Source organism: Pleurodeles waltl, chromosome 9 (genome assembly GCF_031143425.1).
Source record: "Pleurodeles waltl isolate 20211129_DDA chromosome 9, aPleWal1.hap1.20221129, whole genome shotgun sequence".
NCBI lineage: Eukaryota > Metazoa > Chordata > Amphibia > Caudata > Salamandridae > Pleurodeles > Pleurodeles waltl.
The window spans coordinates 61,792,662-61,820,271 of record NC_090448.1 but is presented as its reverse complement, the minus strand read 5'-3'; the positions used below and the strand labels follow the sequence as shown (position 1 = coordinate 61,820,271).

Below are 27,610 nucleotides of genomic sequence, written 5' to 3'. Positions count from 1 at the left end.
GGACAACTTAGTGAGATGAAAGGGCACAACATAAATAAAGTTCCCAGTTTCCCATTTTAATAAATGATTGATACACATAGATATACAACAGAAACCCATACGTTTGTCTGTATTGATTTTTGATACAAAAAACGTGTCTTCATCTGAGTCACTCTCAATGCTGTCCCTAAGGACTGCCAGACAAATGGCTGTGCAGAATGACAGGAAGGGCTGTAAAAGGGTTTCCGAATGAAGCTTTGAACATCAGATGTGTGTGTGCTTGCACTATAATGTTAATGCATGCATTTGAGCGCACCCCTATGAGTAAATGCATTGTATAGGCCTGCTTATAGCACTAAAATCCATAGGGCATTTGAATGTGAGTGTACATTTATCTGTTAAATAAACACTATTTGCAGCCTCCTTTTCCACAAAAGACTGTATATATATATATATGTATACATATGTATATATATTATATATATACATAGAGAAAGTATAGGGAAAATGCATATACATGGAAACAGAAATATCTCAGAATTAAATACCATAAAACCAGGAGCTCTAAACATAATGTTATGCATGATGATGACTTTCACATTGAAGGACAGGTGACTCACACCTAATATTTCGAAATGTGTCAGAAGCCACTCAAACTGCACCCTTGATGGATGTGACAATACTTTGAACCCTTGGGAGGTTAAAACAGACTCCAAGCAGAGTCCTATATCCTCCCTGTAGAGTGTGACTGTGAAACACCAGACCAGTGTGTGTATCCCAGCCACTACATTTTAGTGAGTCAAGAAGCTGTTCTGTGTAAAGGAACAACTCACTGTGGGCCAATCCAATTTTGAACAATAATCAAAGTTCTCCCACTTTGGAGTTTTGTTTGCACTTATGATTGTAAAAGTTACAAATAAAATACACAGTACTGTGTGCCCGAGAGCCTAATTTGTAAAACTAATGTATAAGATTAGGGTCCGGCTCGTTTAGGAGCCTGCTAATGGTCTGCCATATCCTGATCCAAATACCACAGTTCACTGTTTCTGATTCCACCTCACAACTCTTTTTTCCCCTACGATACAATTCCTGTCTCTTTAACTCACTTTTATAGGTCATTTTCATGCCTGCTTTCCACCCTTGTTACTGTTTTCCTATATTTTTCTTCACTCTTTCTCACATTTCTGACTTTATCTCACTTGCTTTGGGACAAAGTCTGTTGATGAAAAATAAGTCCTGGTACCAAAAGATCGATTGATGGTGCCCACCTCTTGCATCCATCAACAAAGCTCTGAATCCTCGGCCAGCTTATGTGCCGCACGGGTCCAACTCACCTTGGCGAGCCCAGAGCAAGGTTGGAGGTCTGTATGCACAGATAGATGTAGGGCAGGACTGTTTGGCTCGGGCAGTGCTGCTCTGGACCTGCTGCACGTGCTTGTGTCCAACCACTCCTGGTAGGCATTCACGCCTCTTCTTTATAATTCATATTTTAACAATAAATTGTCACGTCATACAGAACAATGAAGCTGGTTTCTAGTACATGGTGCAAGCAGGCAATCATTAACTCATCATACCTGCCTCAACATTACTAATTCCCTGCCATGTTGCCTAGCTTAGTAGACCAGTTCTCAGGTATGGTCTTTTGTATCCATGACATTTAAAGTCCCAGGTGATAGTTTCTAGTGATGAAATGGTCCATTCTCAAGTTCCACAGAAGGCATAAATCCTCATCTGACAACCAAATGCTTGATCTCAGTTTAATACTGATCTTATGTTGGGACTGATGCCTAAGACTGGCCATGCCACCACCATCACAAGCTCCCCAGGACTTTTGCTCACCAAGACTTTGTCACTGTTTGCAGTTATATTGAGATGAGCATTTGCATCAGTAGATGCCATCTTTCTGATTGAGTATCTGGCAATCGCAATCTGAGACATGTGGAGACACATGTGACTGACCTTGCGACCACCATCGCAAGCTCCTCAGGACTTTTGCTTTTCAAGGCTTTGTCACTGTTTGCAGTTATGTTCAGATGAGCATTTGCATTAGTAGATGCCATCTTTCTGATTGATTGTCTGGCAATCTCAGTCTTAGACATGTGGAGACACACGTGACTGACCTTGTGACCACCATCGCAAGCTCCTCTGGACTATTTCCCTTTCTCAAGGCTTTGTCACCATTTGTGGTTATATTCGGATGAGCATTTCAACCAGTAGATTCCAATTGTGCGGTTAAGTGTCTGCTAATCCAGGTGTTAAGCCCGGTCAGACACCTGTGATAAGCTGTGCCCCCATTGTAGAAAGCTCTTCAGAAGTTTGTCTCTTTCTAAATCATTTGTGTTTATAATCAGGTTTATGCCTGTTGAATGTCTCATTCTCCCACCTTCATCTTTACTTTGCCTATTTTCTCCTTTATGGACGCATGTCCCACAGAGCCATGGGGCCTCCGTAAACTGGAGAGTAGCACTTTACAAAAATGCAAAATAAAATAAATGGAAGCAGTGCTGAATTCAACAATATCTATTGAGACTCAGGTTAAGATCAAGACTCCAGAGTCAGGAAAGGTTTACAATAGTTGTTCTTTTTATGATCACTTTTTGAGATCCTCCATTTTTCAGCCCACAGGTGTAGGTCTGCCATACCACTGTTCGCTAACATTGAGGAGATTTGCCTTTGAGACTGGTGGAAAATGTACTCATCAAACTCTAACCTGTCATTCAAATTGTGGAGAAGAACGTGTGCGACCCATCAAAAGCTAAAGAATCTTTTCCTAAATGCTCCTCCGCTAGGTGTGTCTCCTCCGCTAGGAAGGAGGAGTGTCGCTCCCACCAGCAGCAGCAGCTGCCAAATTTCTACAAGAAAACAATAATAAATTGTGTTTATTATTGTTTTCTTGTAGAAGGGGCGGGGCCACGAACAGTGACGAGCACAGAGGGGAAGTGCTCAGCACTGCCCCGTTAGTGAGCATGTATGTTTGGCCAATCATTTCAAGCCGGCCAAAAATACATGTGCACTAAGCTCTGTCCAACCCGGCAACGCAGTGCGGAATTGGAGAGAGCAGGCAGGCTCTCCCAGTCTGCCTGGGAGCGCCCAGGCTGGGCGCTCCGACCAATTCAAACGCTGCTGTCATGCCGCATGACAGCAGCGTTCAGATTGGCCACAGGGCAGGCTGGGAGCCTGTGCCTGCAGCCTGCGGAGAAGGAAAGAGGAGCTGCACGGTGGTGGTGGATTCAGGTGAGTTTTTTTTTTTTTATTATTATTAATTTTTCTTCCACCGCCTCCCCTGCCCTACCCCCCACACCCACGCTGCCCCGCCCCAACCACACACCGTGAGCCGCTCCTGCCTAAATTTTTAGTTTTATATAATGTATAGTGTAGTGTATAGGTTGAGTGTAAGCACCCTACATTATTTATAAAAGTGAATCAAGGTAGAGGAAACTAAGAGGAATTGCCCAAGATCACATTATTTGTGTAAGAGAAGTAGCCGGATTTGGAACACCAAGGCCGACTACATGCAGACTGATCGCAAATAGTGGATGCAAATTGAACACCAACTTTAGAGTCCTATCTGTAATTTGTCAATGCCGCCTGTGTACTTATATGTTGCATCACAAACTTGCCATTCAAACAGGATTGCAAAATAACATCTCTAATGAATATTGATCAGGCAGGTTGTTATCTGCAACCTATAATATCAATATAAGTGCACTGTTCCACAAGAGAGAGAGAAACAAAATATGTTATCTGCAACCCCCTGCGATTGACTGTCAATGCAAGAGTTGTGGTCTTCAAGGCACTACCGAGCTCCATCACTGCATTTGCATTTTGAGCCAGAATGCAAGCCTGTTGTAATCTATTGGTTGACATTTAACCATGCCCACTGCACGCCCATCACTATCACTCGTTCATGGGCTTCCCTTTCCAAACTCCTTTGTCATCATTGGTAAATGCTTTACAGTTGTCCCTCCTTGGAGCAGTTTTGTTACGTCCTTGGCCATTGACCCTGTTACATGGATAATTGCACTTTTGCCGATGCGTTTGACTGTGAGAGAACTTCTTTTTCCTTTTGTGTCTCCTTCGCTCTCACGCTCATAGCGGCCATGAGACTTTGAATCGGCTCACTTATGACAACTGTTCTACTTTACATTTTCAATTTATGTTGCAGGAAACGTCCAGTTAGGAATTTACAACACTAATAGCTCTAACTCGAGCAAATGCAAGATCCGTTGCATTGCAAATGCTTGTTTTTTAAAGCAGCCCATTTTCTTTAACAGGACAGGTGCTGTGATAAAAAATAGAGGTTTCTTGTTTGGGGTGCCATCAGGGGAGAGGTGGACAGAGGAGGCAAACTTCATAACGACAATGATGTCCAAAAGGTGTGGCTTCCTTTTTGTGAATGAGTTAGCACCCCCTTTGAGGTCTTGGTACCGTCTCAATTGTTTGTGATCACATTTGCAGTCACAGACCACTGATGCATCTCATTGCAAATCACAAGGAGGACGGGACTCCCCTTTCATGTCCACTCGTAAATGAGCTTTGGAATCAGTCGCAGAAACCCCTTCCTCAAATCAGATGAGCATTTCTGAATCGTAGAAAGGGTTTAGTAAGTTATTTGAAAAAAAACTAAAAATGTCAATCCCAAACTCTGTTAAGTAGCAAATTGTGGTCCTAGAAAAAGGTTTTGTATATCTGGGCCAGTGTTTCCACCCGTTTTAAACAATTAATTGAAATGCTTTTGTCACGATGCCTCATTAGTTTAGCAAGACATTTCACTCAGAGGTATCACATTTCAGAAAACAAGCAAATGAGAAAAGTGAATCTGACTTTGAAACTTGGATGAAACTTCCTGTAAATCTCAAACTAGTCATTTCATGAGGGAGTCCATTGGAGTCCAATCAGTTAGAGGGCCACTGTAATTATGAGGCAGGTGAAGAACAAATTATGTGGACGGGTAACTAAATTGTGCAGCAAGGAAAGGTAAGTTATGATAATGTGGCACATTTTGCAGGTACTTCCCTATTCTATTACAATCTTAACACTGTCGGGGAAACATTTTAGCTCATTAGTATCAGTTTAATACCTAAATGCAGCAACCAGCAAAAGAAAAGTAACGTCTGCACAGTAAAGGCACTACTGTTGGACAGCAACATGTATGGAGGTGTTTTTTTGTATCTTTTGAACCGTTTGTGCTGAAATCCATTTTTGGTTAAAATCTGCTAATTATGCAGAAAATGGAATATGTGGCAGGTGCGGCAAAACCATAATTATGCAGAAAATGACTCAGAACCACATTATTCTGTTGGCCCTGCTCAAAAGGACGTTCAGCCATACCTCTCCATCCATTGGTCTGGTATTATGTCAGTCACTGTTTTCTTCTGTCCTTTGCATCATGGCGAAATGGTTTTGCCTACTTCAGCAATTTGCTATCTTCAATATGAGTGACAGCATTTTGCTCTTTCACATGGAACGCATCCACAAATAAAGTAATTCCTTTCATTACCAGGGACTACTGTTGCAATGGGTGCTATCTGAGAATAAATTGGCTAAACATTTAGCCAAAATATATTTTGCTTTTTGCCTATTTTTTTCAGATTGACAAGGGCCTGGCAGCTTCACCAACCATAAAGTTTTGCAAAAACCATGTCAAAACAAAACAAGTATTGACAAAGCCAAAAGGCTGTCAGCCAACGCCAGCCCTATTTGCTTTGCCAATGCTTGTCTCTTTTTAACCTCGAGGCAACGTCACCATGATTTGTAGCTGACTGTGACCACAGAAGGGGTTATTTGCTTGTGCAGGTGTGGCGCTGTTGGAAGCAGGAGCATTGAGTTTTAATTTCGGCCAGTCCACTAGATCAAATTGTGTGATCCTGGGCAGCGTTGTGGTTCCATAGAAAACTCAGGACTTCGCACCTTTCCTCAAAAAGCCATGAGCATCAGATGTGGCATCATGCACCGATTGACCCTTGATGACAACACAAGATTGCCTCTTGTCCCGCCCTTGGGAGCTTCACATCAGCTGCTAAGGGGCTAGCTAGAGGGCACGGGTGCCAACTTCAGAAACAGGACTTCTAGAGAAAACATTTATTTCTGTCCGAACCTCTGATTTCAGAAGTAGATAGCAAAAGCTGTGAGGGTCAGTCAATTAATCAATCAATAATTTGTAAAGCGCACTACTCACCTGTGAGGGTCTCAAGGCACTGAGGAGGGGAGGGGAGGAAGGAGGACGGGGTCGGGGGGAGGTGCTGCTACTGCTCGAACAGCCAGGTCTTGAGAAGTTTCCTGAAGGTAAAGAGGTCTTTGGTCTGGCGCAGGTGCTAACGCAATCAAAGAAATTGCCCCTCACCCATACCTACGTATGATAGTAAAAAAACAAGCACACATTGGGATTCAGAGTGCCACTTATTCTCCTTGGCCCCACTGCTACTGCACCTGCTGCACTATTGATAGCTACGCCGGTGGATTTCAGGACCCCCGAGACCGAGATCGGAGGGGCACAGGTGGCAAAAGGCAGGATGGGTTATGAACTGGTACCCCTAACTTACTCGCTAAGACTCTCTACATAAAGTAATTATTCCTGGCACTGAAGACGTTATCCATCTCTCCGCTGGGGTTTCTTCCGGCTTTTAAGAACCTTCAAGTGCAGTTCTCAATTAACATGCAAATATCCCGCCTTACTCCTGGCAATTAAGAACAGAGGCAGCGAGGGGAGGAGGCTGCGGGTTCATAAATATTGATCAGGTGATCGGCGGGGAAGAGCAGCGTGCTCTGCCCCTCCCTGTGTGCCAGCACAGGGCACCGGCTGCCCTCCACCGAGCCAGGCTGCGGAGGGGCAGCGCTCGACGACCTGCCTGCAGCCGCCCCTGACAGGGGGCGCCACGGCCGGACAGAGGACCCGGACCGCGAGGATGTTCTCCGTCTCCCTGAAGTGTCGGCTCGGGATGGTCAGGCGGCGGATGAAAGGTACTGGGGGGGGGATGCTATTGGCGGGAGGAGGGCGGCAGCAGCCCGAGCTCGTCCCGATGCGCTTCACAGGTACAATAGAGGGGATACCTGCTGCTATGGGAAAGGTGCAGCAATTCTTCCGATGTTGGGTGTCCTCTTCGAGTGCTCGAAGTCCTCCGGGACGGGACAGGACGGGCGTGAAGTGACTGTGGGTGTTTATTCTGAGAGAACGGAGCCCTGTTACACCAGGGACAGCTTTAGACCATAAGCATAATTCTATTTACATACTCTTGTTTTCAAAGCCACGGATCTTTGTGTCATTGGAAATAACAGGAGTTCGCCCTCCCCCCCCCCCCCCCCCCCCGGATCTGAATAATATTTGTTTATCGACCTTGAACGGTTGAAAAGTTGAACCAGCCTCACTGAAGTTTACTTTATGCATAACGATAAATACAGTGACCTAGGGTACATCGCTATGAAGTGACACGTCCCTAAGCAGTAGGACGATTTAACCAATCATTGCTGAAAGCAAAGTTTCCATTGCCCCTCTAGTGAATACAACCGAGAAACCCATGTGCAGCAGCACTGGAAACCAGGTCTGGACTTCTGGAGGTGAGAGCTGACAACCCTAGCAGGGCCTAACTCCCCAGCTCTCCCACTGACTCACCTGAACCCCCCCTCCCCCTTAATTACCTCCCTCTTTTCTTGTGTTTTACCCTGTCAAAAGTACATTTATTGACATATTGTTCCTAAAAGGCTATGTGTGCTTTCCCATCACAAGTACTTCTTTGTGATGTGGGGCTTGGCAGGACACACATCATCTGTTTGTATGCACACATGTTTGCATGCATGTGTTTGGGTGTGTCTAGAAATGCTTGTGTATGTACAATCCCCGTTAACGTTAAAAGAGACACCCAGTGCAGGAAAACACATCTCTCTTAGTCCAGCCCTGCATCTTTGACCATAGACATTCTAGAATATTGCTTTGTTTGGTGATGTCAACTGGGGTTGTGAGCCCTACTGTGACATCATTTAATGTCATGTAATGCCACAGAGCACTTCTATATAGTTCAGCATCACTGTTTCCAAGTGCTCCTCATGCCACTTGCCTTTTCTTTGATGGGTTCTCCCACTAGGGGTTGCTCATAGCCGCGGTTGAGTCATGAATCCCTCGATTTCACCTGGGTCTGTGTGTTCATAGATATAGTAAAGGTGTGCTGTCATGTTTAGTGGATGCTGGGCAGTGTGTGCAAGAGTTCTTCAAAGGAGAATAACTCCTACTGCAGACATCTTCTAAAGTTATGTTTAATTATTGTGTTCAGGTGCACCCCAATGTTTAACTGATATGGAGTATAATTACTACAGCATCTTTTTAGATTTTGTAGAGGGACTTCCTTGGCCAAGCTTCTACCTCAACAGTGTCTTGCCTCAGTCATCACACATCAGAATACTCATATCTTCTTCCACCGGGTGGTCACAACCATCCGCGGCATGTCAGCCCGCCGCAATGTGGTTGGGCACAATGCTGGATATGGGGAGTCACCCGGCATTCCTCCCTAACCCCATCTAAATGCTACTGGGTATGCGTTCCTGTGCGGGGTGTGAATCACAGGAAATCAGTGGTGCCAAGCCAGAATCCAGGCATTAAATACTCCCTTGCCGCGCAGCCCTGGGGGGGGGGGCGTGGGTACTTCTTTGGAAGAGCTTCTCATGAAGGCAGCTTGCTGCAGGGGAATGCAGGGTATTGTAGAGGCCTTAAGAGTGGAATGTGTAGGTACCCACAAGCCCTGAGGTAGCAGAGCCCCAACACCTCTGCAATACCTGCTTTCCTGTTGGACAACATCACGGCCTGGCAGCGAGAAGTGCTGCCGGCTTCTTTTTTGATGTGTTCCTGGTGTCGTAGAGGCAGAGAAGTCCACTTTGAGTTTGTGGTGGATACGCTCCTCTGCATATATCTGTTTTAGGTGGAAGGGGCAGGCGTCAGGGATGTGGGTGGGAGAGGCCGATGGCTGGCCTCCTCAGATGTTACGACAATGCTCTTTTTTCCAGTCTGGAGACTTCTTTTTAAAAACCAGTGTGATATGGTCCATTAGCCCCACCCCTTCCAGTGATGATATCTGAGATGCACAGGCTGTGAATGTATTAAGCTGTTAATGAAAGCCTTGGGGTCAGGACAGTTTGTGCTGGGTAATATGGTGTCACCTGGTAACCATTGAAGTGCTGTTTGACCAGGAGATGTGAAAAATTGTTGTTTCTTTTGGTAACCTTTGAGCAGGTCTATCAAACACTTCAAAACTTTGCAAAGTTTTTGCATTGACTCATGCATCTGACAAATGTGCCTTCTGGGATACATTATATAACATAAATTCATTAAAAAAATCTAGCAGTCTGGTCTGAAATAAGATGAAGCCCATCTGGTACATTTATTGGCTCATTGTAAGTCCCAAGGTAATTCCAATCCTTGTGCAAGCAGGAGTTTGCACCTGAATCAAGATGCGATATGACATGATTTGATAAGATGAAATAAGATAAGATGATAAGATATGCTGCAAAGATAACACCAGCATTGTTATCTTGGGACACAATTTACCCCAGGAAAACCTTGTGAAATGTGCCTTCGCCTTCCTCCTTGGCAAGATGGAAAACATGCAAAAACAGATGTGCAAAACACCCCTTCTGCATGGTATGCATCATTCTAAGGCAAAAAACACAGTAGATGGGGATGCCTCACCTGAAGTTACCTGACCCTGAGGTGCCTGTGATGCAGGATGCAGGATCGCCACACCCATTCCAGCATTACTCAGAACACCAATTGGATTAGAAGAGATGTGGAAAAAGTAAACGTCCATAGGAACACTTGCAACCATTTTTTTCTTCTTTTAATATCTTTATTGTGTTTTTCCAAAATGACCAAGAATATAAAATACTTATCGAAGTGTAAAAGTGTTACATTGGATAATAGCTTCAAACAGCATCATAAATCACGAGTAAGTTAACTGAGATAGGTAATTAAATAGAGACTGGAGTGTAAGTCATTGCTGGTTAAGTTCAGTGTCTCATTGCTAGCTAGAGTTATGTTTCTACTATAGAGGAGCCACAATTTCTCCAACTTCACAATTGCAAACGTTTTAACACTCGACTGAGTTAAACTAGAATACAAATTATCATTAATTATGTGAAAATGATCTTGATATGCAGAGAAAATATTTTTGTGAGCTAACTTCACTGTGATTAGATGTTCTTTGTGCTAAGACAAGCGTAAATCTTTACAGCAACACAACTTTTGTGCAAATTACAAATTAAACAATAGAAGCGAAGTGATGAAATAAGCAATATTAGCAAAATAAAAATACAAGGCACTTCAAACTTCTAAAATCACAAAGTGAAAGACTGCAAATTCCAGAGTGTTAGAGCGATCTGGACATGAATATTTAATTTGACCAAAGCAGTTCCCCAGGAAGAAAACAATTGCAGATGAAGAGAAAACATTGTTGGGGTGTCATGATCAAGGGTAAAACATGTAGTACTTTAAGGATTGGAATACCCGTGGGGGCGTGGTCTTCTTTTTATACTGAAAGAAGGAGAGGAGGTGGCTACAGAAACAAGCATTGGCAAGCTCCTAGTTCTGGGTGTAAACTTCTAACGCCTTCAATGTTAGTGCATTAAAACAACACACCCATGAGGGATGCAGTGTGAGTGGACAGAGCGGGCTACAGCTGTAAAGTAGTCACTCACATAGTTCAATGCAAGCAAGTGGAGGCAGAAGGATACACCCAACCAGCGAATAATGTTAGGTGAGAGATGAATAATCCACTTAGCTGGGCCAAGACGTGATTGACAAAGTTACAACCCAGTAGTGTTGTTGTGCTCCAATATTGCACTCAATAGCTGCTGCCTATTCGGGAATTGCTACCCTCTTCAGGAGACCACTGCTAGCCCTTGCTTGCTGCTCAGTTAAGATAACACTTCGTTACAAAGAGCTTCACATGGCCCCCTTGTTGAGGGCTTGCTGCTAGTGATGAGTACATGCTATTTAAAACTAGTTCATGAATGTCTTTATCAGCAGCAGCGGACAGTGATCTCTTTTCTCTGATAACACTTTTGGAACTTTGTCGCTTAAGGTTTTTTCTTCCTCTACCACCATCTCTGTTGTCTTCTTCTCTTTGTGAACTTAATTTTTATTTGGAGTCTCTGGGACACCAGCTCTGACATTGTCCTGGCAAACTAATCCGCGTGCTGGAATCGCCACAAAGATTTAGCCTGGAGTTAGAACAATTTACGATCAATCATGGTCCCGGGTGCTCTCGCGAACCTCTGAGACTGAGAGACGCTGTGTAACTTGACTTCAAAGGCACTCTGAGAAGCAATGGGTGGTGAAGGAAGTGAGAGGTGATGGGTTTCTGTTTGAAGGGAGATACATCCAGGCAGAGGAACAAATAAATTGGAGGTCTGTTGAAGAGCACATTGTCGCTGGTGGTGTCTTTCTGAACTTTTTATCATAGGATAGATCAGCAGGTTGTGCACTGGCTTTAGAACGTATTACTCACTCTGGTTTGATTCCCTGGAAGACAGTTCAGCAGCTTAATGGGACTGTTGCAGAATCCTATGGGTAATATTCAGGTCACTGACCAGATGTTCCAAAAGATAACTCGGTGGGTGCTTGTTCTACCAGAGAATTTTGGTGCAGGTTTCATCAGACACCCTTCTTCATTCAAATGGCAGTTTATAAGTGCAGAACAGTGTGAGAAATGGCTATAATATGTTTATAAATGTTCTCAAGGTAATCAAGAAGTCCCACTATGAGTGGCCCATCAATTCCAATGGACCCTGTAATGGTGCGAAGTGGTAATTCCACCCAGAGATTTCACATGCTGCAAGCAGCAGACACACTGGGAGAAGACACGCGGAAACTGACACAATAAATATGTTTTATGCAAGTCACTCCTAAACAACTCAAAATCCCCAATATCTCCCATTGCTCCCTCTTGCAAAGAGTTGGACTGCAGTAATGGTAAACCAGGCCCAAGTAATGGACGTAGACATTTCTCTCTCTGAGAATTTGTATGAGAATTTGTCTAGATCAAGAGAGTCATGACATTTGCATCCATAATTCACACGGATGCATGAAAAAAAACTTTGTGAATGGAAACTGGTGCAAGGGTAAGGAGTGCACATCTCAGCAGGCACTTCCACTCTGTCTTCCATTGGTCCCATGATCCATCTTCCTTCCACCTTCCAGATGCTCTAAGGCTGGACTTTCAGCACTGGAGAAAGGAGATCATGTATTAGTGAGGAAACACGGTTCACTCCATCTGGATGTTTCTCCGATCTACAGAGAGTGCTCCGAGTTCACAAGGCGGGACTAGGTCAGTCTTGGGTGATGTCCAGGGACTTAATACATCTCTGCCAAGTGCGAAATTACTAAACATTGCCCGACTACTGAGTCTTCCACTGTTAACGGAGCAGACACACTCCTGGTTTTATCGGTGGTCTTCCATATTTGGTCACTGAACATGCAAACAATGAGAGCTGAAGGGATACTCTGGGTACAGTGGCCTCTTGGGCGCCTTCCTGAGCATCCTGTGACTGAGCAACTCTAATTCTGAGCAAAGATCTCTCTTGATGCACACTGAAGCTTCCTCTGCTTGGCTTCTGTGGGAGCCTAAAAGCTTTTCTCAAATGCTTCAATTCATATGTGAGCCAAATGGCATATTTCAACTTGTGCAAGGCCCCTGGCATTGATTTCAAGAATCTTTCAATGTACTTGCTCAGCTTCTTACCCCTCTGCTAAGTGCCTTCTTGATTCTAATGTTCTCTTTATTGGCCATAAAATAGCCATATTTATAGCAGTGGAGGAGGAAGTCCTTTGCATACCTTTGTGACAGGCAGACAAAGGATAGAAACCGTATCAATTGATGCCTGATATTGAATAAACATGCATAGTTGTATCTCAGATCTGCCAAGAACGCCATGAAACAATGAAAAGTACCTTTAACCTTCTCAGGTATGTTGCAAAGTCTGTTCTACATGCAGCCTCTTGTCTCACGACTTGAGTACAAATGTATGATCACATCCCCCAGCCTACACATCTCCCCTCCCCTACCCCCTCCCGAGCACGCATCAAATTCAAGTCTCCAGCATCCTGTACAAATACACACAGCCAAGATACACACACACACACCCAAACACACACAGAGACACACACACTTCAGTTAATTCACAAAACTGTGCCTGTGTAAAACTATCTTTGCACACCCTTAGACACCATTCTTGTATGTTTATATAAACTAGTGTAAAGCACCAGTCTATTATGATGACACCATTTTGCTTCTATGTTCCCATAATGCCAATGTATCCCCACTCCTGCTTTTGTAAATGTTGTTGCTCACATACTTTGAGAGCTTGTGGCTCCCAAAGAGTGCTACACAAAGCTAAGAGTTGCACTTGGATCATGTCCCGCCTGTACACATCAGTTGCTGATGTGTGTGGGATCTATTGGGAGTTTAACTTTACACTAAAAGTTCCCACACTTCTCGTTGCCTCTCCCTCTCAGGTTTGCTGACCCCACCCCTAGTGCGCTCATCAAAGTTCCCATACTTCTGTATGGACTTCATCCTCTAGTATAAATACAAAGTAAATACAGTTTTTTTCAGCCTGGCACTGAGCTTCTCTTTTGACACAATAAAAAAACCTACAGACAGAACAGTGTCCGGCGCAAAGTAGAACAGATTAACACCCATCCTGTAGATTTTTGGACCCCAAAAGACCCCATGACGAGATTAAATTTACTCTCTGTCTCGAATATATCTTTTATTTGTGTTTTTTTGGCAAGTTCAATTACATGCAAAAGTCACTTTCATTACCACAATGACCTATGCGCCTCTGAGTGAAAAGCTAACTATCAAATCAAAAAGAGCTCCTTACATATCAAAGGCTTTGTAATTGTGATAGTTTTGTAATTGTTTCATACTATTTTATGAAAAAAATGAGTGTACGATTTTGCTGATGATTTATAATGTGACATATGCCTGCAAATTGCTCCTTTGTGTTTTCGATAACACCACAATAGTGCTGGTTTGACTTTTTCATGACGTTCTCAATTTTTAAAATGTAAAAAAAAACAATAATTATTAAGAACCCCATCCATACTGAGACAGAGGATTCTTTCTTCACCTGTTATTTTCTTAGAAGATTGACCCTTAAATTGTATGGGACCCATGGAAAGCAATGTGAAATGTTGGCATTCTGGGGTGATTCCGCCTGCATTCAGATATGGTCTTATATGACAGTAATCGCAGCCCAGTAGGAAATGGTGCCCTCTGAGATAAAGCTCTGCAATGCATATCAATGGTGCTTGGCGGTTTAGCCCAAGGGAAGTATTGAGCAAAAATGTCAAGTTTCTCCACATGTAAACCTGGCATAAACCGACTGCATTCATGAACTAGCAGCGTAAAACAGTTAACTTTATAGTTGTTGTAAATCCTGAAAATCCAATGTAATAAACCTTCCGTAATCCTAGGTGATGTGTCTATTTCAGTGCAACCTTTTATCATGAAATCTGTTTCAAAATGGAGGCAAATCACAGATGTCAATGTTAAAGATGCATGAAATTTAGTGACAATTCATGGTGAAAATGGCTACTTTGCAGAAACAAGTAGCACATTGTGGTATTCATTTGTAATAAGCAGAAAAACTTCATACAAGCAGACATAAATCAGGAAACTGCAATTGTTGAAAATGAACTTGGCAAAACATCATCATTGATGAAACAATAGTACACCTCATTCAATGCACACACTGTTTGTCATTTGATATATTGTTGGAACTCTTACTGTCGTTGTCTAGTGAAGGCCTGGAGGCTTAGAGAGAGCTCAGTGGTAGATGTCCTCATGTAAACAAGTCTGTCTCAAGATCCAAAGAAGATTGGGGAGAGAGATGATCTATTGCGCCAATCTGGATGGAGTGCTGGGCAGAGGCAAAAGCAAATGACAAATTAACATAACAGGCCAGTGGATGAAGACGGGGTGGGACCCAAAACAACTCTATTCATGTAGATGTGTATACGTTTTTTTTATATTTTTTAAATAAATGATGCTGATAAGAAAGGCTAAACCGTCTTTAAGCCAGACCTAATACATGAACACTTTTAAGGGGTTGTAGGGTAACCATAATAAGAAATTCCTGATTTTTAAGATAGGCTTAATAAACAATATTGCAGGGTTTTCTAAAATGGAGATATGTGACATTAGTTGTGCAAATATACAAACAAGTCGATGTTTTCTTTTCAGATTTTTTTAATTAATTTTCAATTAATGCTGCATATGCATGATTATAATATTTTGATTTTTCTTTTGAACCATCTAAGACGTTTGAGGCATTGGAAATTTACAAGGACCCCCACCTTCCAAGCTACCCCCACTAACCGCCAAAGTAAACTTTCTTTCTATCTAATGTCTAGGTATTTTTGTATCTTAACCTTTAATGTAAAATACAATACTGTTGAACAACATAAGGTTTGAAATAGTAAAATATGAGTAATAAAATTAAAAGCAATTTCAAACGGGGCCCCCAAAATATTTATATGACACTGGAACCAGCTAAACAATGCAGTGCAGATGTGGTCTTTTCAATTTTACACCGTCTACGTGGTTTCTTTTCTGCACTTGACAAGGGTTGAACTTGAATCACTGCTGGAAAACAGAGTTCTTCAAAACTAACCTGTGGCCCTCTTTATACTGTTTTCTATTCTCTAGATGTATTTGTAGAAATGGTTCTTCTGGAGCAGATCATGGACTTTTTCACTTTCTAGCTCATGGGATTCGATGCAGTAAAATCCTTTTTTACTTTAATAAGACAACTTAAGAGCCCAAAGACGTTTTCCTGAGGGAATTGTTTTTATTATTATAGAGGTTTTAATCTGAAGATGAAACTTTAAATCATGGGATTCTGCAATCCTGCATATTCCTTTGAATTTGTATATTCTTTTTAGAGAAAAAAAGACAAGATTGTACACTTATTTTTTATTCCTTTCTAAATAAACTGCTAGTTCTATCAATTACTAGTGATGTAAGTAAATGCTAGCAACGCTGGTGCTTTTGTTTTTAATTACTGTCTTTAAATAGAAACATTGTAGAGTACTTGGAATAATTTTTGGATTTATGCTTAATGGATCAGTATAACAATTAATAAATTACACACTTAATCTACTGATTACCCTTGCTAAACTGCTAATACTGTCAGGGTGTGCAAAGTTGGCTAAACTAGACCCCACCAATTTAGACATTTTGGCCATATTTATACTTTTTTAGCACCGCATTTGCGCCGCTTTTTGATGCAAAAACGGCGCAAACTTACAAAATACAATTGTATTTTGTACGTTTGCTCCGCTTATGCGTCAAGAAATGACGCGAATGCGGCGCTAAAAAAGTATAAATGTGGGCCTTTCTTTTTTAGCACTGTCTGTTTTGAAAATATAATAACATTGGTTTGTATTAAACTGTATTTCAACATTTGTATAGCATTCACTATCATTATGTAGTGCAGTAAAGCGCTTGACTTTTTTTTTTTTTAAAGAAAAGGTGTGTGAAAAATCTTCTCAAAAGTTTCCTTTTGGAAATAGGGCTAGGCAAAGTTAATTATTTCGCATGCCAGTTTGTCAAACTAGGGGAATTTCCCACTTTGCAAAGCTGGACCAAATTTACCAAATTCACTCGAGATTAGATTAGGACCGTTCATGGAACCACAGGTGATGGTTCATAATTTTCTGAAGCAAGATGCCTCACTAAGGAATGGCAGGACATCCTGTGGAAACAAAGTAGTCGCTGCCCACTGCTGCGACTGACTATCTGGAATCAAAAAAATCGTGCAGATGGCAAGAAAATCTAAGTGGAGTCTCTGAGTGGAAGGATTTAACTTTCCTTCGAGCACACATGGATGCAGTTGGTAAACAACCACTGCTCTGCTGTAACACACTTTTAAGTTCCCAGCCACCAGAAATTACAGAGTACAGGTAATGAGTGTATTTGTAAAGTGTGTTACCACATAGCAGGGTATCCTGACATCAGGGGAACAACAACTTGTGAAAAACAATGGATCACAGAGATGAAAAGAGATAGGTTTTAAGGGCATTGCGGGAGGCAATGCTGTCGATCAGTCGCAATCAGAGCTGGAGGGTTCCAGATTTTGGGTGCAAGATAGGAGAAGGACTGGCCTCCTGCCTCCTTAGATTGGTAGATCTACAAGTTGTGGAGAAGTGCAGAATGCAACTTCTGAGTGGTGGTGACACACCCACTGCTACTCACATCCTTGAGTGGCAACAGTGCTCATCCTATGTGAAGGGCCCCAATGTTCACCCTTAATTTTTTTTAAACTTTGCAAGCTCTTCAGTTCATGATGTTTGCAAAGGTGAGTCTCAGCAACTTCGCTCAACCCTATTTGCAGCATGAATTTGGACAAGAGACGATCATTGGGTGCCTCCAGAAAAGGTTTCTAGCCACTCAACAATTTGGAATGGTGGACTGTAATGAGACAGGGTGGATTAATATGATCATATAAGGAAAAGCAGAGCACCAGGATCTTTAAGCCCATTACCAGACGCAGTGATATATCCCATGAGCATCAAATGAAGAGACAAGCTGATATGCCATATTAATACCTTTAGGTGATGTTAGACCTTTTTGACATGTCAAATTTCAGATATAATCCTTCTGGAGCCTGGGTGCTACCCTAACCTCCTGGCTGATGGCAATTCTTCTCCAGCTTGGGGCATCCATGGTAATCCTTCATGATTTTAAAGTGTGAGGTGGCCTCTCCCAATGGACCTCCACTAATGCCCTGGCCCCTTGATTTCCTTGTGGGGAGAGGTTAGGGTAAAAAGTTTGGCTTCATGCGACCTTAAGCCTTGTAGTCCATTATCCTGACCAAGGTGAAATCGATTTAATGGAGCAAAGATTTATTTCCCCCCGGTGTCACAGTTGCTTTTAGTTGAGTGGCAGCCGGGAAATACAATGCCTGACTGTTGACAGCAGCTTCACCCCATTTCTCACTACAGAAAGTGCTGCTCTGTAACTTCTAGCAGTGGGAAATGGGATGCATGGAATCTTCAAGGTCAGGGAAAAGAGAACCTTCCTGCTTTTACACAGACCCCAAAAGCTGGGCACACCTCCTGGCTTCACAACCTTGCAAACCTCTACTATTAATAGTCAGTGCATCAGGGCTGTATTTGAAAATCATTCACAAGACATGTTTAACGACTAAGGGTCTGATTGAGATCCTGGCGGGTGAAATATTCTGTCACAAATATGACGGATATCCCCGTCCGCCGTATTATGATCCCCATAGGATATAATGGGATCGTAATATGGCAGACGGGATATCTGTCACATTTGTGATGGAGTATTCCCTTCTGCCAGGATCCAAATCAGGGCCCAAGAGTTTTGAAGTATGATTACCAAACTTAGGGCCTGATTTAGATCTTGGTGACAGAATTCTAAATCCCATTATATCCTATGGGATTTAGATCTCGGTGGACGGGATCAGGGGTTTGGCTTGGTCAGTAAGATTGTGGGGCTGTGAGTTTCAGATTTTCTGACAATCAGGCTGGAATATAATGTTTAAATTCACTATACGACAAGCAGGGTGCATGGGAGGGGCCTAAGGGGCAGTGGAAAGCGAGAGGAATGTGGACTGCTAGGGCTACTAAGTGAGGGAAAACACAATATTTTGTAAAATTACCACTATTTTTGACGACTCCAAAAATTGAGAGGGAGAGAGTGTGTGTGCGTTTTTGTCAGAATGTATGTACAAATTCCTAGTGAAATCCGACAGATCTCACCATACCTTACTGAAAGCATCTGTACCCAACTATTTCATAGAAAATTAATTTATTGGGGGTTGTAGCACCCCTTCCACACCCCTGAAGCTACGCCCTCAGATGGGATATCTGTAACCATTGTGACAGAGTAACCCATCCACCAGTCTCTAAATCAGGCCCATAGTGTTTCAATTAAGTATCTATCTTGTTTCATTTTAGCTGGCTAAGGGTTCAACTGTGTTGAGGACACCATCCTACATGTCTGATGTAATGTTCTGTGACATTCTGAGCAATAGGAGATAATCATACTTCATTAGTGTTGTATCACTCCTTAATGGCCAGTGAGAAGATGTTGACATTTCAATAACTCATGATTCCGAGATGTACTACTTTAATTTGGTAGTAAATATTCCCCAATTTCTACCCACTCCCCTGGTCCCTCCCACATTTAATACCAAGTAATAAATTTACATTTGTGAAGATCTCACCATAGAAAATATATAAGAGATGGAGATGGAATTTTCTGCCTGCAGGTTTGTGATTTGCATTTTGTAATGAGTAAGTGGTACTTGTGTAGTACTAGTTTAAGTACTACAAATTGCAGTTTGTAAATCCAGCCCAGCATATGAATTCTCTTATGCCTGAGTATTTGTGACTGTGTGTGTACTTGGTCATATGTATATGCGTTGCTGCTCACGTATGTGAGTGTGTGAGGCCCTGTGCATTTGTAATTGTATTTAGATAGCTCTTACTACCCCTGATGAAGTGTCTAATCGCTTTGTGGTGAGTAGCACGCATGCTCAAACGTGTGTGTGCTCATACCTGTAAGTGTGAGGCTGTGTGTGCACAGTTATACTTGGATATGTGAACATTTATGTACTAGTGTTTTTGCATACTCATGCATGTGTTTGTGTGTACTCCTATGTGTATGCACATAGATGTCTGTGTGTGTGAAAACTTTTGTCTGTAGGTGTGTGTTAGGAAACGGGGTCTCCAGTTGGCCGAGGTATACACCCTTGTCCAAGTATGGACCACAATCCTAATCAGGGTAAGTCACACACAATCCAAATTATCCTGTGCCCACCCTCTGGTAGTTTGGCACTGAGAAGTCAGGCTGAACTTAGAAGGCAATGTGTAAAGTATTTGTGCAATAAATCATGCAATAACACAGTGATAACACTACAAAAAGACACCACACAGGTTTAGAAAAATATAAGATATTTATCTGATTAAATTAAGGTCAGAACTATCAAGATTTGATCATCACAAGTTGAAATACCACTTATGTAAAAATAAGAAGTGTCCTTAGTTCTTAAAAGCAACAATTGGCTCTGGCAAGCACAAAGTATCTGGTTTGCATCAAAATTACACACACGAAGACCGCAGAGGAGAAGATGTGTGGAAAAAGGTAGGTGTGCGTTGGATTTCCGGGCACACACAGACGATACATCGATTCTTTTCCATGCAGCAAGCGCTTTGTGTCGAATTCCGGCGCATAGGCTTGGATCCTCTTTATGATGCAGGGTCTTTTGATGCCCAGGGATGATGCTTAGAAATCCTGGGCGTGCGAGCTGAGGTCACAGCTGTTGCGTCGATCTAGTGGGTGATGTGGCGGAGTTTCTGTCACGCGGCTGGTGTTGCGTCGATTCCTCTTGGAGGAAGCCAGGCTGCGTTGGTCCGCAGTTCAGCGATGCGTCGATCCTGTGGGCTGTGCGTCGAAGTTCCAGTTGCAATGCTGTCACTACGTCGATCTCCACTTGCGATATTCCGGTTTGGCGATGCAGTGATTTTCTCACCTCTGGACAGGCTGTGCGTTGATTCTGGCAGGCTGTGTATTGATTTTCACCACACAAGGAGTTAATTTGCGGAGATGAAGTCTTTTTGGCCCTGAGACTTCAGGACCCAGGAGGCAAGCTCAATCCAAGCCCTTGGAGAACACTTCTCAGCAGAGCCAGAGGCCAGCAAGACAGCAGGGCAACAGCAAGGCAGCAGTCCCTTACAGCAAAGCAGTCAGGTGAGTCCTTTGGGCAGCCAGGCAGGTTCTGGTGCAGAATGTCTTCCCAAAAAGTTTCTAAGTTGGTAGGGTCAGGGACCCAGTGTATATACCCAAAAGTGCCTTTGAAGTGGGGGAGACTTCAAAGAGTGGTTTTGAAGTGCTTAAGGTCCCCTTTTAGTACAACCCTGTCTTCCAGGGTCCCAGTAGGGGGTTTGGCAGTCCTTTGTGTGAGGGCAAGCCACCGTCCTTTGAAATGTAAGTGTCAGGCCCTCCACCCTTCCAGCCCAGGAAGACCCATTCAGTATGCAGATGTGTGCAGGTGTGACTGAGCATCCTGTGTTTGTGGTTTTCTGGGTGAAATGCACAAGGGAGCTGTCAACCAGCCCAGTCCAGGCGTGGATTGGAGACAGGCTGTAAGGCACAGAAGGCTTTAAGTGCAGAGAAATGCTCACTTTCTAAAAGTAACATTTCTAAAATAGTAACATAAAACCCAACCTCACCAGTCAGCAGGATTTTGTATTACCATTCTGGCCATACTAAATATGATCTGTTTACCCCTTTCTAATCAGAATCGACCACTCAAACAGTTTAGGAGGGTAGTCTTAATGTTAGCCTGTGAAAGGAGCAGGCCTCACAGCAGTGGAAAATGAATTTAGGAGTTTTCACTACCAGGACATATAAAACACAAAGGTGTATGTCCTGCCTATTACCCTCACCACACCCTGCCCTCGGTGTTACTTGGGCCTACCTTAGGGGTGACGTATATGTAGAAAAAGGGGAGTTTAAGGTTTGGCAAGTACTTTCAATGCCAAGTCGAAGTGGCAGTGAAACTGCCCACGCAAGCCTTGCAATGGCAGGCCTGAGACATGGTTAAGGAGCTACTTATGTGTGTGACACAACCAGTGCTTCAGGTCCACTAGTAGCATTCAATCTATAAGCCCTGGGCACATGTACTGCACTTTACTAGGGACTTACAAGTAGATTAAATATGCAAATTGGGTATGAACCAATGTTACCATGTTTTAAGCGAGAGAGCATATACACTTAAGCATTGGTTAGCAGTGGTAAAGCACGCAGGGTCCTAAAACCAGCAAAAACAGTGTCAAAAAGTGGAGGCAGGCAGGCAAAAAGTTGGGGATGACCACCTTAAGGCTGTCAGGTCTAACAGTGTGACTGATTTTAGGCCTGATTTAGAGTTTTGCGGAGGAGTTACTCCGTCACAACGGTGATGAATATCCTATCCTATTTCAGCGGACGGGATGTTCAGGCCCTATGTGTCTGTAGAGTTGACATTTCTGTGGTGGCTTCTCTTTCTCCTGCCTGAGGCACTTTATAGCTAAGAAGCCTTGCAGTTCTTGAATATTCTACTGACAAAATGAAGTTGCTGCTGATGTGAACAGCAAGAGGTGAACGAAAACTCAATCTGAGGGTCTTTATTGATCAAGTACTCAACCTCATGCTGTATAAAACTGATGTGAAGAGGCTACTCTGGGGTCTTTGAAGCATCATTCAAAGTAGTCTATTTGAAAGAATGGATGTCTTCCTCTTTGTAGAGTTTTTATTTTTTCCATTATATTTGCCAATTTGCTTTTTTTCACCTGTAATCATCAGTGGCTGTGCAGACTCATCCTCTTCTGTAAATTACACTTATTTGTAAACGAATGAGATTGATCCAGGACTCACATTCTTTGCTCATCTCTAGATGTTTGTGAAGATTATAATGTGTGAATGTGAACTTGGTGTATGGCTTTGCGTTAATACGTGTGGAAATGGAAGGGCTGAAGTCCGTGAGACATTTTACTCCACCTACCAAGACTGTCAATATTTTATTCTAAGTGTGTGACAAATAATGTCTGTTCACATGCATCAGACATCCCACTCCAAGTCTACCGAGACCACACCTCATTTATTTGAATATTTGAGTATTTATTCGAGATATCAGCCTTTTTAACAGAACCACTAAACTCAACAATAAAAGAGGTGATCAGCAGTTTGGGAGTGATGATGAATTGTGATTAGGACTAGGAGAAATGTTAATTATGCCAGAGTAATGGGCGTAGTTTCCGTAATTATGCAATACTCTTGTGATGCGAATTCCCGAAATTATGCAATTATACAAGCTTCAGTTAATTTGGGTCAAAAATCCTACGGCATGAACAACAAACTAAGAGAGATCCACATAGCAGGCCATTGCTGTTCGTGTCCTGTAGCATTTACTGCTATTGTCTTATAGCAAAATGCATGCTCGGACCTATTTTGGATGCAAGGATATATTTTGCACTAAGAACATGTTGTTAAATGCTGGACTATGGGTTTCACACAATTACTCATAATTACGGGTAAATTTGCAGTATTTTACAAATAATTACACTAGAGAGAATTACACCAGTTATGTCCACCCCTCGTGATAGGTGATGCTTGAGGCAGTAATCTACAAGGGGCATAGCACGTGTTATAAATAGTTATGGGTAGCTGTAATGTTGTCACTGACCCAAGGGGCCGACTGAGGGTTAGTCTCAGAAGAGTACATTTCTAGGCTGACTCTTCCCTGAGAGAACACATGTGCTTACTGTGTGTAATCTTCCTTGTGCTAAGGGAAGGAGATGCCTCTAAGAGGGAATGGGATGTGTTTCAGGCAAGGTGTCCAGGTAGCTTCAAATATCTACTTTAACATCCTTCTGGCTGTGGAGAGAAGCCCCCACTGTCTACTTCTTCTTCTTAAGCACTTTGGGCTTTTCTGAGAGGTGATGATTGGCTAAGTGGAGGATTTATGGATGATGGATGATATCTTTCAAGGTTTTCAAAAATGGGATAGAGTAGAAGCACCATAGATGGCCCAGAAGACAATGGTAAGGCATCTGATTATGTGAGCCATTTTGCCAGCGTGGTGCCATTAGCACTGGTGGGTGGGTGTCTGTTAGACTTGGCATCCCTGGCGTGGTCTCCCCTAAATTTTTGCCTCTGTTTCCCAGGTTGTTGATGTGTGCTGGACTCTGTTTTTGCTGTTTTTGTTACTCTGGGCACTTTACCACTGCTATCCAGTGCTAAAGTGCAAGTTCCCCTGTGTAAAATGTATGTGTAATTGGCTTTCCATGATTGGCATATTTGATTTACTAGGAAGTTAAAATATTCTCACCTCAGTCTGGGTCTTGGGGGGCTCCCAAGCCAGAATGGTGTCAATTTTTGGCTGTAGGGGTGCCACCTGGCCACTCCCTACCTGGTGTCCCAAGTACACCACTGAACCCTGCCCTATTTGGCAGTTGCTTGCCTTAATAGTGAGGCCTGCTTTTTGCAGGGCCTCCAACACTCTGCAGAGGTGCTGCAAGTGTTCCTCCCAAGTGGAACTGAACACTGCAATGTCATCCAGTTATGCTGCGCTGAAGTCATCCAGCCCAATCAACACCTGATTGACCAATCTCTGGAATGGGGCTTTTTTCATCCCAAATGGCATCACTTTAAACTGGAAGTGTCCATCTAGGGCAGAAAATGCTGTGCTGACTTCTCCTTGGCCCCCTCAGTTAAGGCAATCTGCCAATACCTAGACGTCATATCAAACATGCTGAGGTATTTGACAGCTCCCGACCGATCTATGAGCTCATCAGCTCGGGCATGGGGTGCACATCAGTTTTAGTGACCACATTGAGACCCTGGTAGTCCACACAGAACTGGAGTTCTGGGGTGGCACCAGGAGTAGCAGCCTTTAGGACCAAGACCACAGGGCTGGCCCAAGGACTGCTAGAAAACTCAATGAGCCCTAGGGATAATATCTTAGACACCTCATCGTTGATGCTAGCCCTGACCTTATCAGTTACCCTTCTGTTTAATGGGTGGACTGTCCCCAGTGTCCACATCATGTGTGCACAAATGTGTGACCCCTGGAATCAAGGAGAATAGAGAGGCAAACTGACTCAACACCTGGAGACAGTCCCTCTGCTGTACTGAAGTCAGGGAGGGGGAGAGGTTCATTCCCTCCACAGACCCATCTTTTTCTTCAGCAGAGAGGCGGTCAGAAAGAGGCTCACTCTCTTCCTCCACCCCATCATCTGTCACTAAGAGCATGGACAATTCAGTCCGCTCAAAGTGTGGCTTGAGGTTGTTGACTTGTAGGACCCTCAAGGGGTTCCTGGGAGTGTGCAAGTTCACCGGGTAGGTGACTTTTACTCTTGCACTCTACTACCTCAAATGGCCCAGTCCACTTGTCTTGGAGCGCCCCAGGTTCCACTGGCGCCATCACCCACACCTTTTGCCCAGGCTGAAACTCGGCCAGAGTGCCATTCTGATCATACCACTGTTTCATGTCTGCCTGGCTTGCTTCCAAGTTCTCTTGTGCAAGAGCTCTGAAGCAGGCAGTCTGGTTTCTGAAGGCCAGCATGTAGCTAAATACATCCTGGGGAGGTGTACTGAGGCTTTCTCTAAGCCTTCCTTCACCAGACTCAACGGTCCCCTGACAGGGTGGCCATACAGTAACTCAAAAGGACTAAACCCAAGCCCTTTTTGAGGCACCTGCCTGTAGGCGAACAAAAGGCATGGCAAGAGGACATCCCACTTCCGCCTCAAGAGCTCTGACAGGCCCATGATCATGCCTTTCAAGGTGCGGTTGAATCTTTCAACCAGACCATTGCTTTGGGGGTGGTAAGGAGTGGTGAACTTATATGCTACCCCACACTCCTGCCACAAAGACTTCATATAAGTAGATATGAAGTTTGTACTCCTATCGGACACCACTTCATTGGGGAACCCCATGCGGGTGAAAATCCCCATCAATGCACGACCCACCACGGGGGAAGTGATTGACCTCAGCGGAATGGCTTCTGGGTACCAGGTGGCATGGTCCACCAAGACCAGGAGGAACCTGTTGCCCATGGCTGTCTTGGGATCCAGAGGCCCCACAATGTCAATACCAACCCTTTCAAAGGGGTACTAACAACTGGAAAAGGTTGGAGGGGAGCCTTACATTTCCCCACACTCTTGCTACTTGCCTGACAAGTCGGACAAGACCTGCAATGAGCATCTGAGTGACTGCACATTAGGGGCCAGTAAAACTGGGTGACAAGCCATTCAAAGGTCTAGTCCTGCCCCCAAAAATCCAGCTAAAGGCACATCATGAGTCAGATCCAGTAGGAAGGCTTTGAAGCACTGGGGTACCACCTGCACATGGGCTGACCAAACTCAGCAACCTTAGGCTCATTATACAGGAGGCCGTCCTCGAAATAAATCAGGTGAGATCCTGGCTCCTTGCCAGCCTCCTGGTCTGCAGCCTGCTACCTCAAACCGACTAGAGCAGGGCATGTCTTCTGTGCCTCGCAGAATGCCTCCCTGGTGGGTCCCCCTTCCTGCTGCCACTGTGACAGCTCAGAGACCTCCCCCAGTTCAGTCACCTGTTCCCCTCTATGTTTCGGGCGTCACCGTCAAGCTCTTCCTCCTCCCGGACAGTGGGAACCTCTGGGGCCAGTTTCCTGCTCCCCTTGCCTTTCCTCCTTTTGACGGTCCCTTGGGCCACTGTTTCAGGCTCCAGGAGCTTCTGACCACCCTGATGGGCTGCCAGTGACCTGGTGGATATGCATACCCAATCAGGCAGACCCAACATCTCCAAGTGTGACCTGTGTTGCACCTCCTTTCAAGTGGAGTCCTCCAGGTCATTGGAACAATCCACAGGCATGGTTGAACTCACAGCTACCTTCAAGGAACCTGAGACCCCCCCATTCAAAGGGAACCTGCACCACTCTGCACAGGCACTCTGAGTTGTCCACTGCAACTACTTGGTGAAGTACACAGGGATCTATCTGCTCTTCAGACACCAGGTGACTCCTCACTGTAGTCATACTGGCTCCTGTGTCTCTCAGAGCCTCCACCCTCTGTCCATTAATGGTCACCCACTGCCTGTACCTTTTAGTGATCTCATGCACTAGGGTTCTCTGGACCATCTCACTGTCCCCTAGTGAGACAAGGGTCATCTCAGCTGGCTCCCACCCACATGGAACCAACTCCTTTCCAAGCGCTTCACTAGCCAAACCCTGGGACTGCGCACCAGTGGGTGCCGTTGTACTCTTGGGGAATTTGGGGTCCCCCCTCACATGACCCACCTAGGCACATGCATAACACTTACATGGGGGACCTCCTGCCACAGGTTTTCCTTTGGAGAACCATGGCTTCTTTTCACTGGGGGGGGCTGGGAATCTTTACCCTGGGAACTAGGTTGGGGCCCTTTGGAGAACTCCCCCTGTTTACCCTTAGCCTCCTTTCTTCTGAGAGGGTCCCTGCCTACCCTTGATGTTGTCTCTCCCATACCTCTTTTGGACCCTGGTGCTCTCCCAGCGGTCTGCTTCCTGTGCAAGCTTCCTGCAGTCAGTCAGCTTGCTGTCAATTAGGTGCTGGTGCAGCTCTGGAAAACATAAACTATACAAGTGCTCTCAAGCAATTAAATTGTAAAGCCCCTCATACATGGGCAGTAAGGTGACATTTACCCAACCATCCTGTGTCCTGCAAAAAGAATCAACAAATTCCAACCATGTTTGGGATTCCTTCTTCTTATAGGACCCAAACTTGTCCTTATACTGCTTAGGGGATAAACCATACCTTGTGATAAGGACATCCTTCATGGTAGAGTAAGTGAGCCCCCGGGGATCGCCTAATGATGTCAGAATGTCCTTCCCCTCTACCTTAAAGTACTACCACAGACCCACCCCCAATGAGCTTCAGGGAACAGATTCATATGGAGAACAGACTCATACCCCTCGAACCACAAGAATATGTCATCCTCCCTATTGTAATCCTTCACAAGATCTTTAGGAATGTGCACCCTCCTCTCAGGCTGCACTGTGATATTACCGCCACCATCCCTACTGGAGTGGCTCCTATGACTTAGCTCCCGCAAGCTAAGC

The 27,610-nt window shown here is 44.0% G+C and overlaps 1 protein-coding gene across 4 annotated transcripts in view; it reads left to right on the top strand.

Annotated features, from left to right (window-relative positions):
- Positions 1-27,610, top strand: part of GRIP2 (glutamate receptor interacting protein 2) — a 654,787-nt gene that overhangs the window by 112,156 nt on the left and 515,021 nt on the right. Inside the window, exon 1 of one of the 4 annotated variants that reach the window (XM_069206299.1) lies at positions 6,780-6,939. The exons of the other annotated variants lie outside the window; for them this stretch is intronic. Coding sequence (XP_069062400.1) covers positions 6,885-6,939 — 55 coding nt within the window. The 5' untranslated portion in view covers positions 6,780-6,884. Of the gene's footprint in view, positions 1-6,779; positions 6,940-27,610 lie in introns of those variants that run through there. 4 annotated transcript variants of the gene reach the window in all.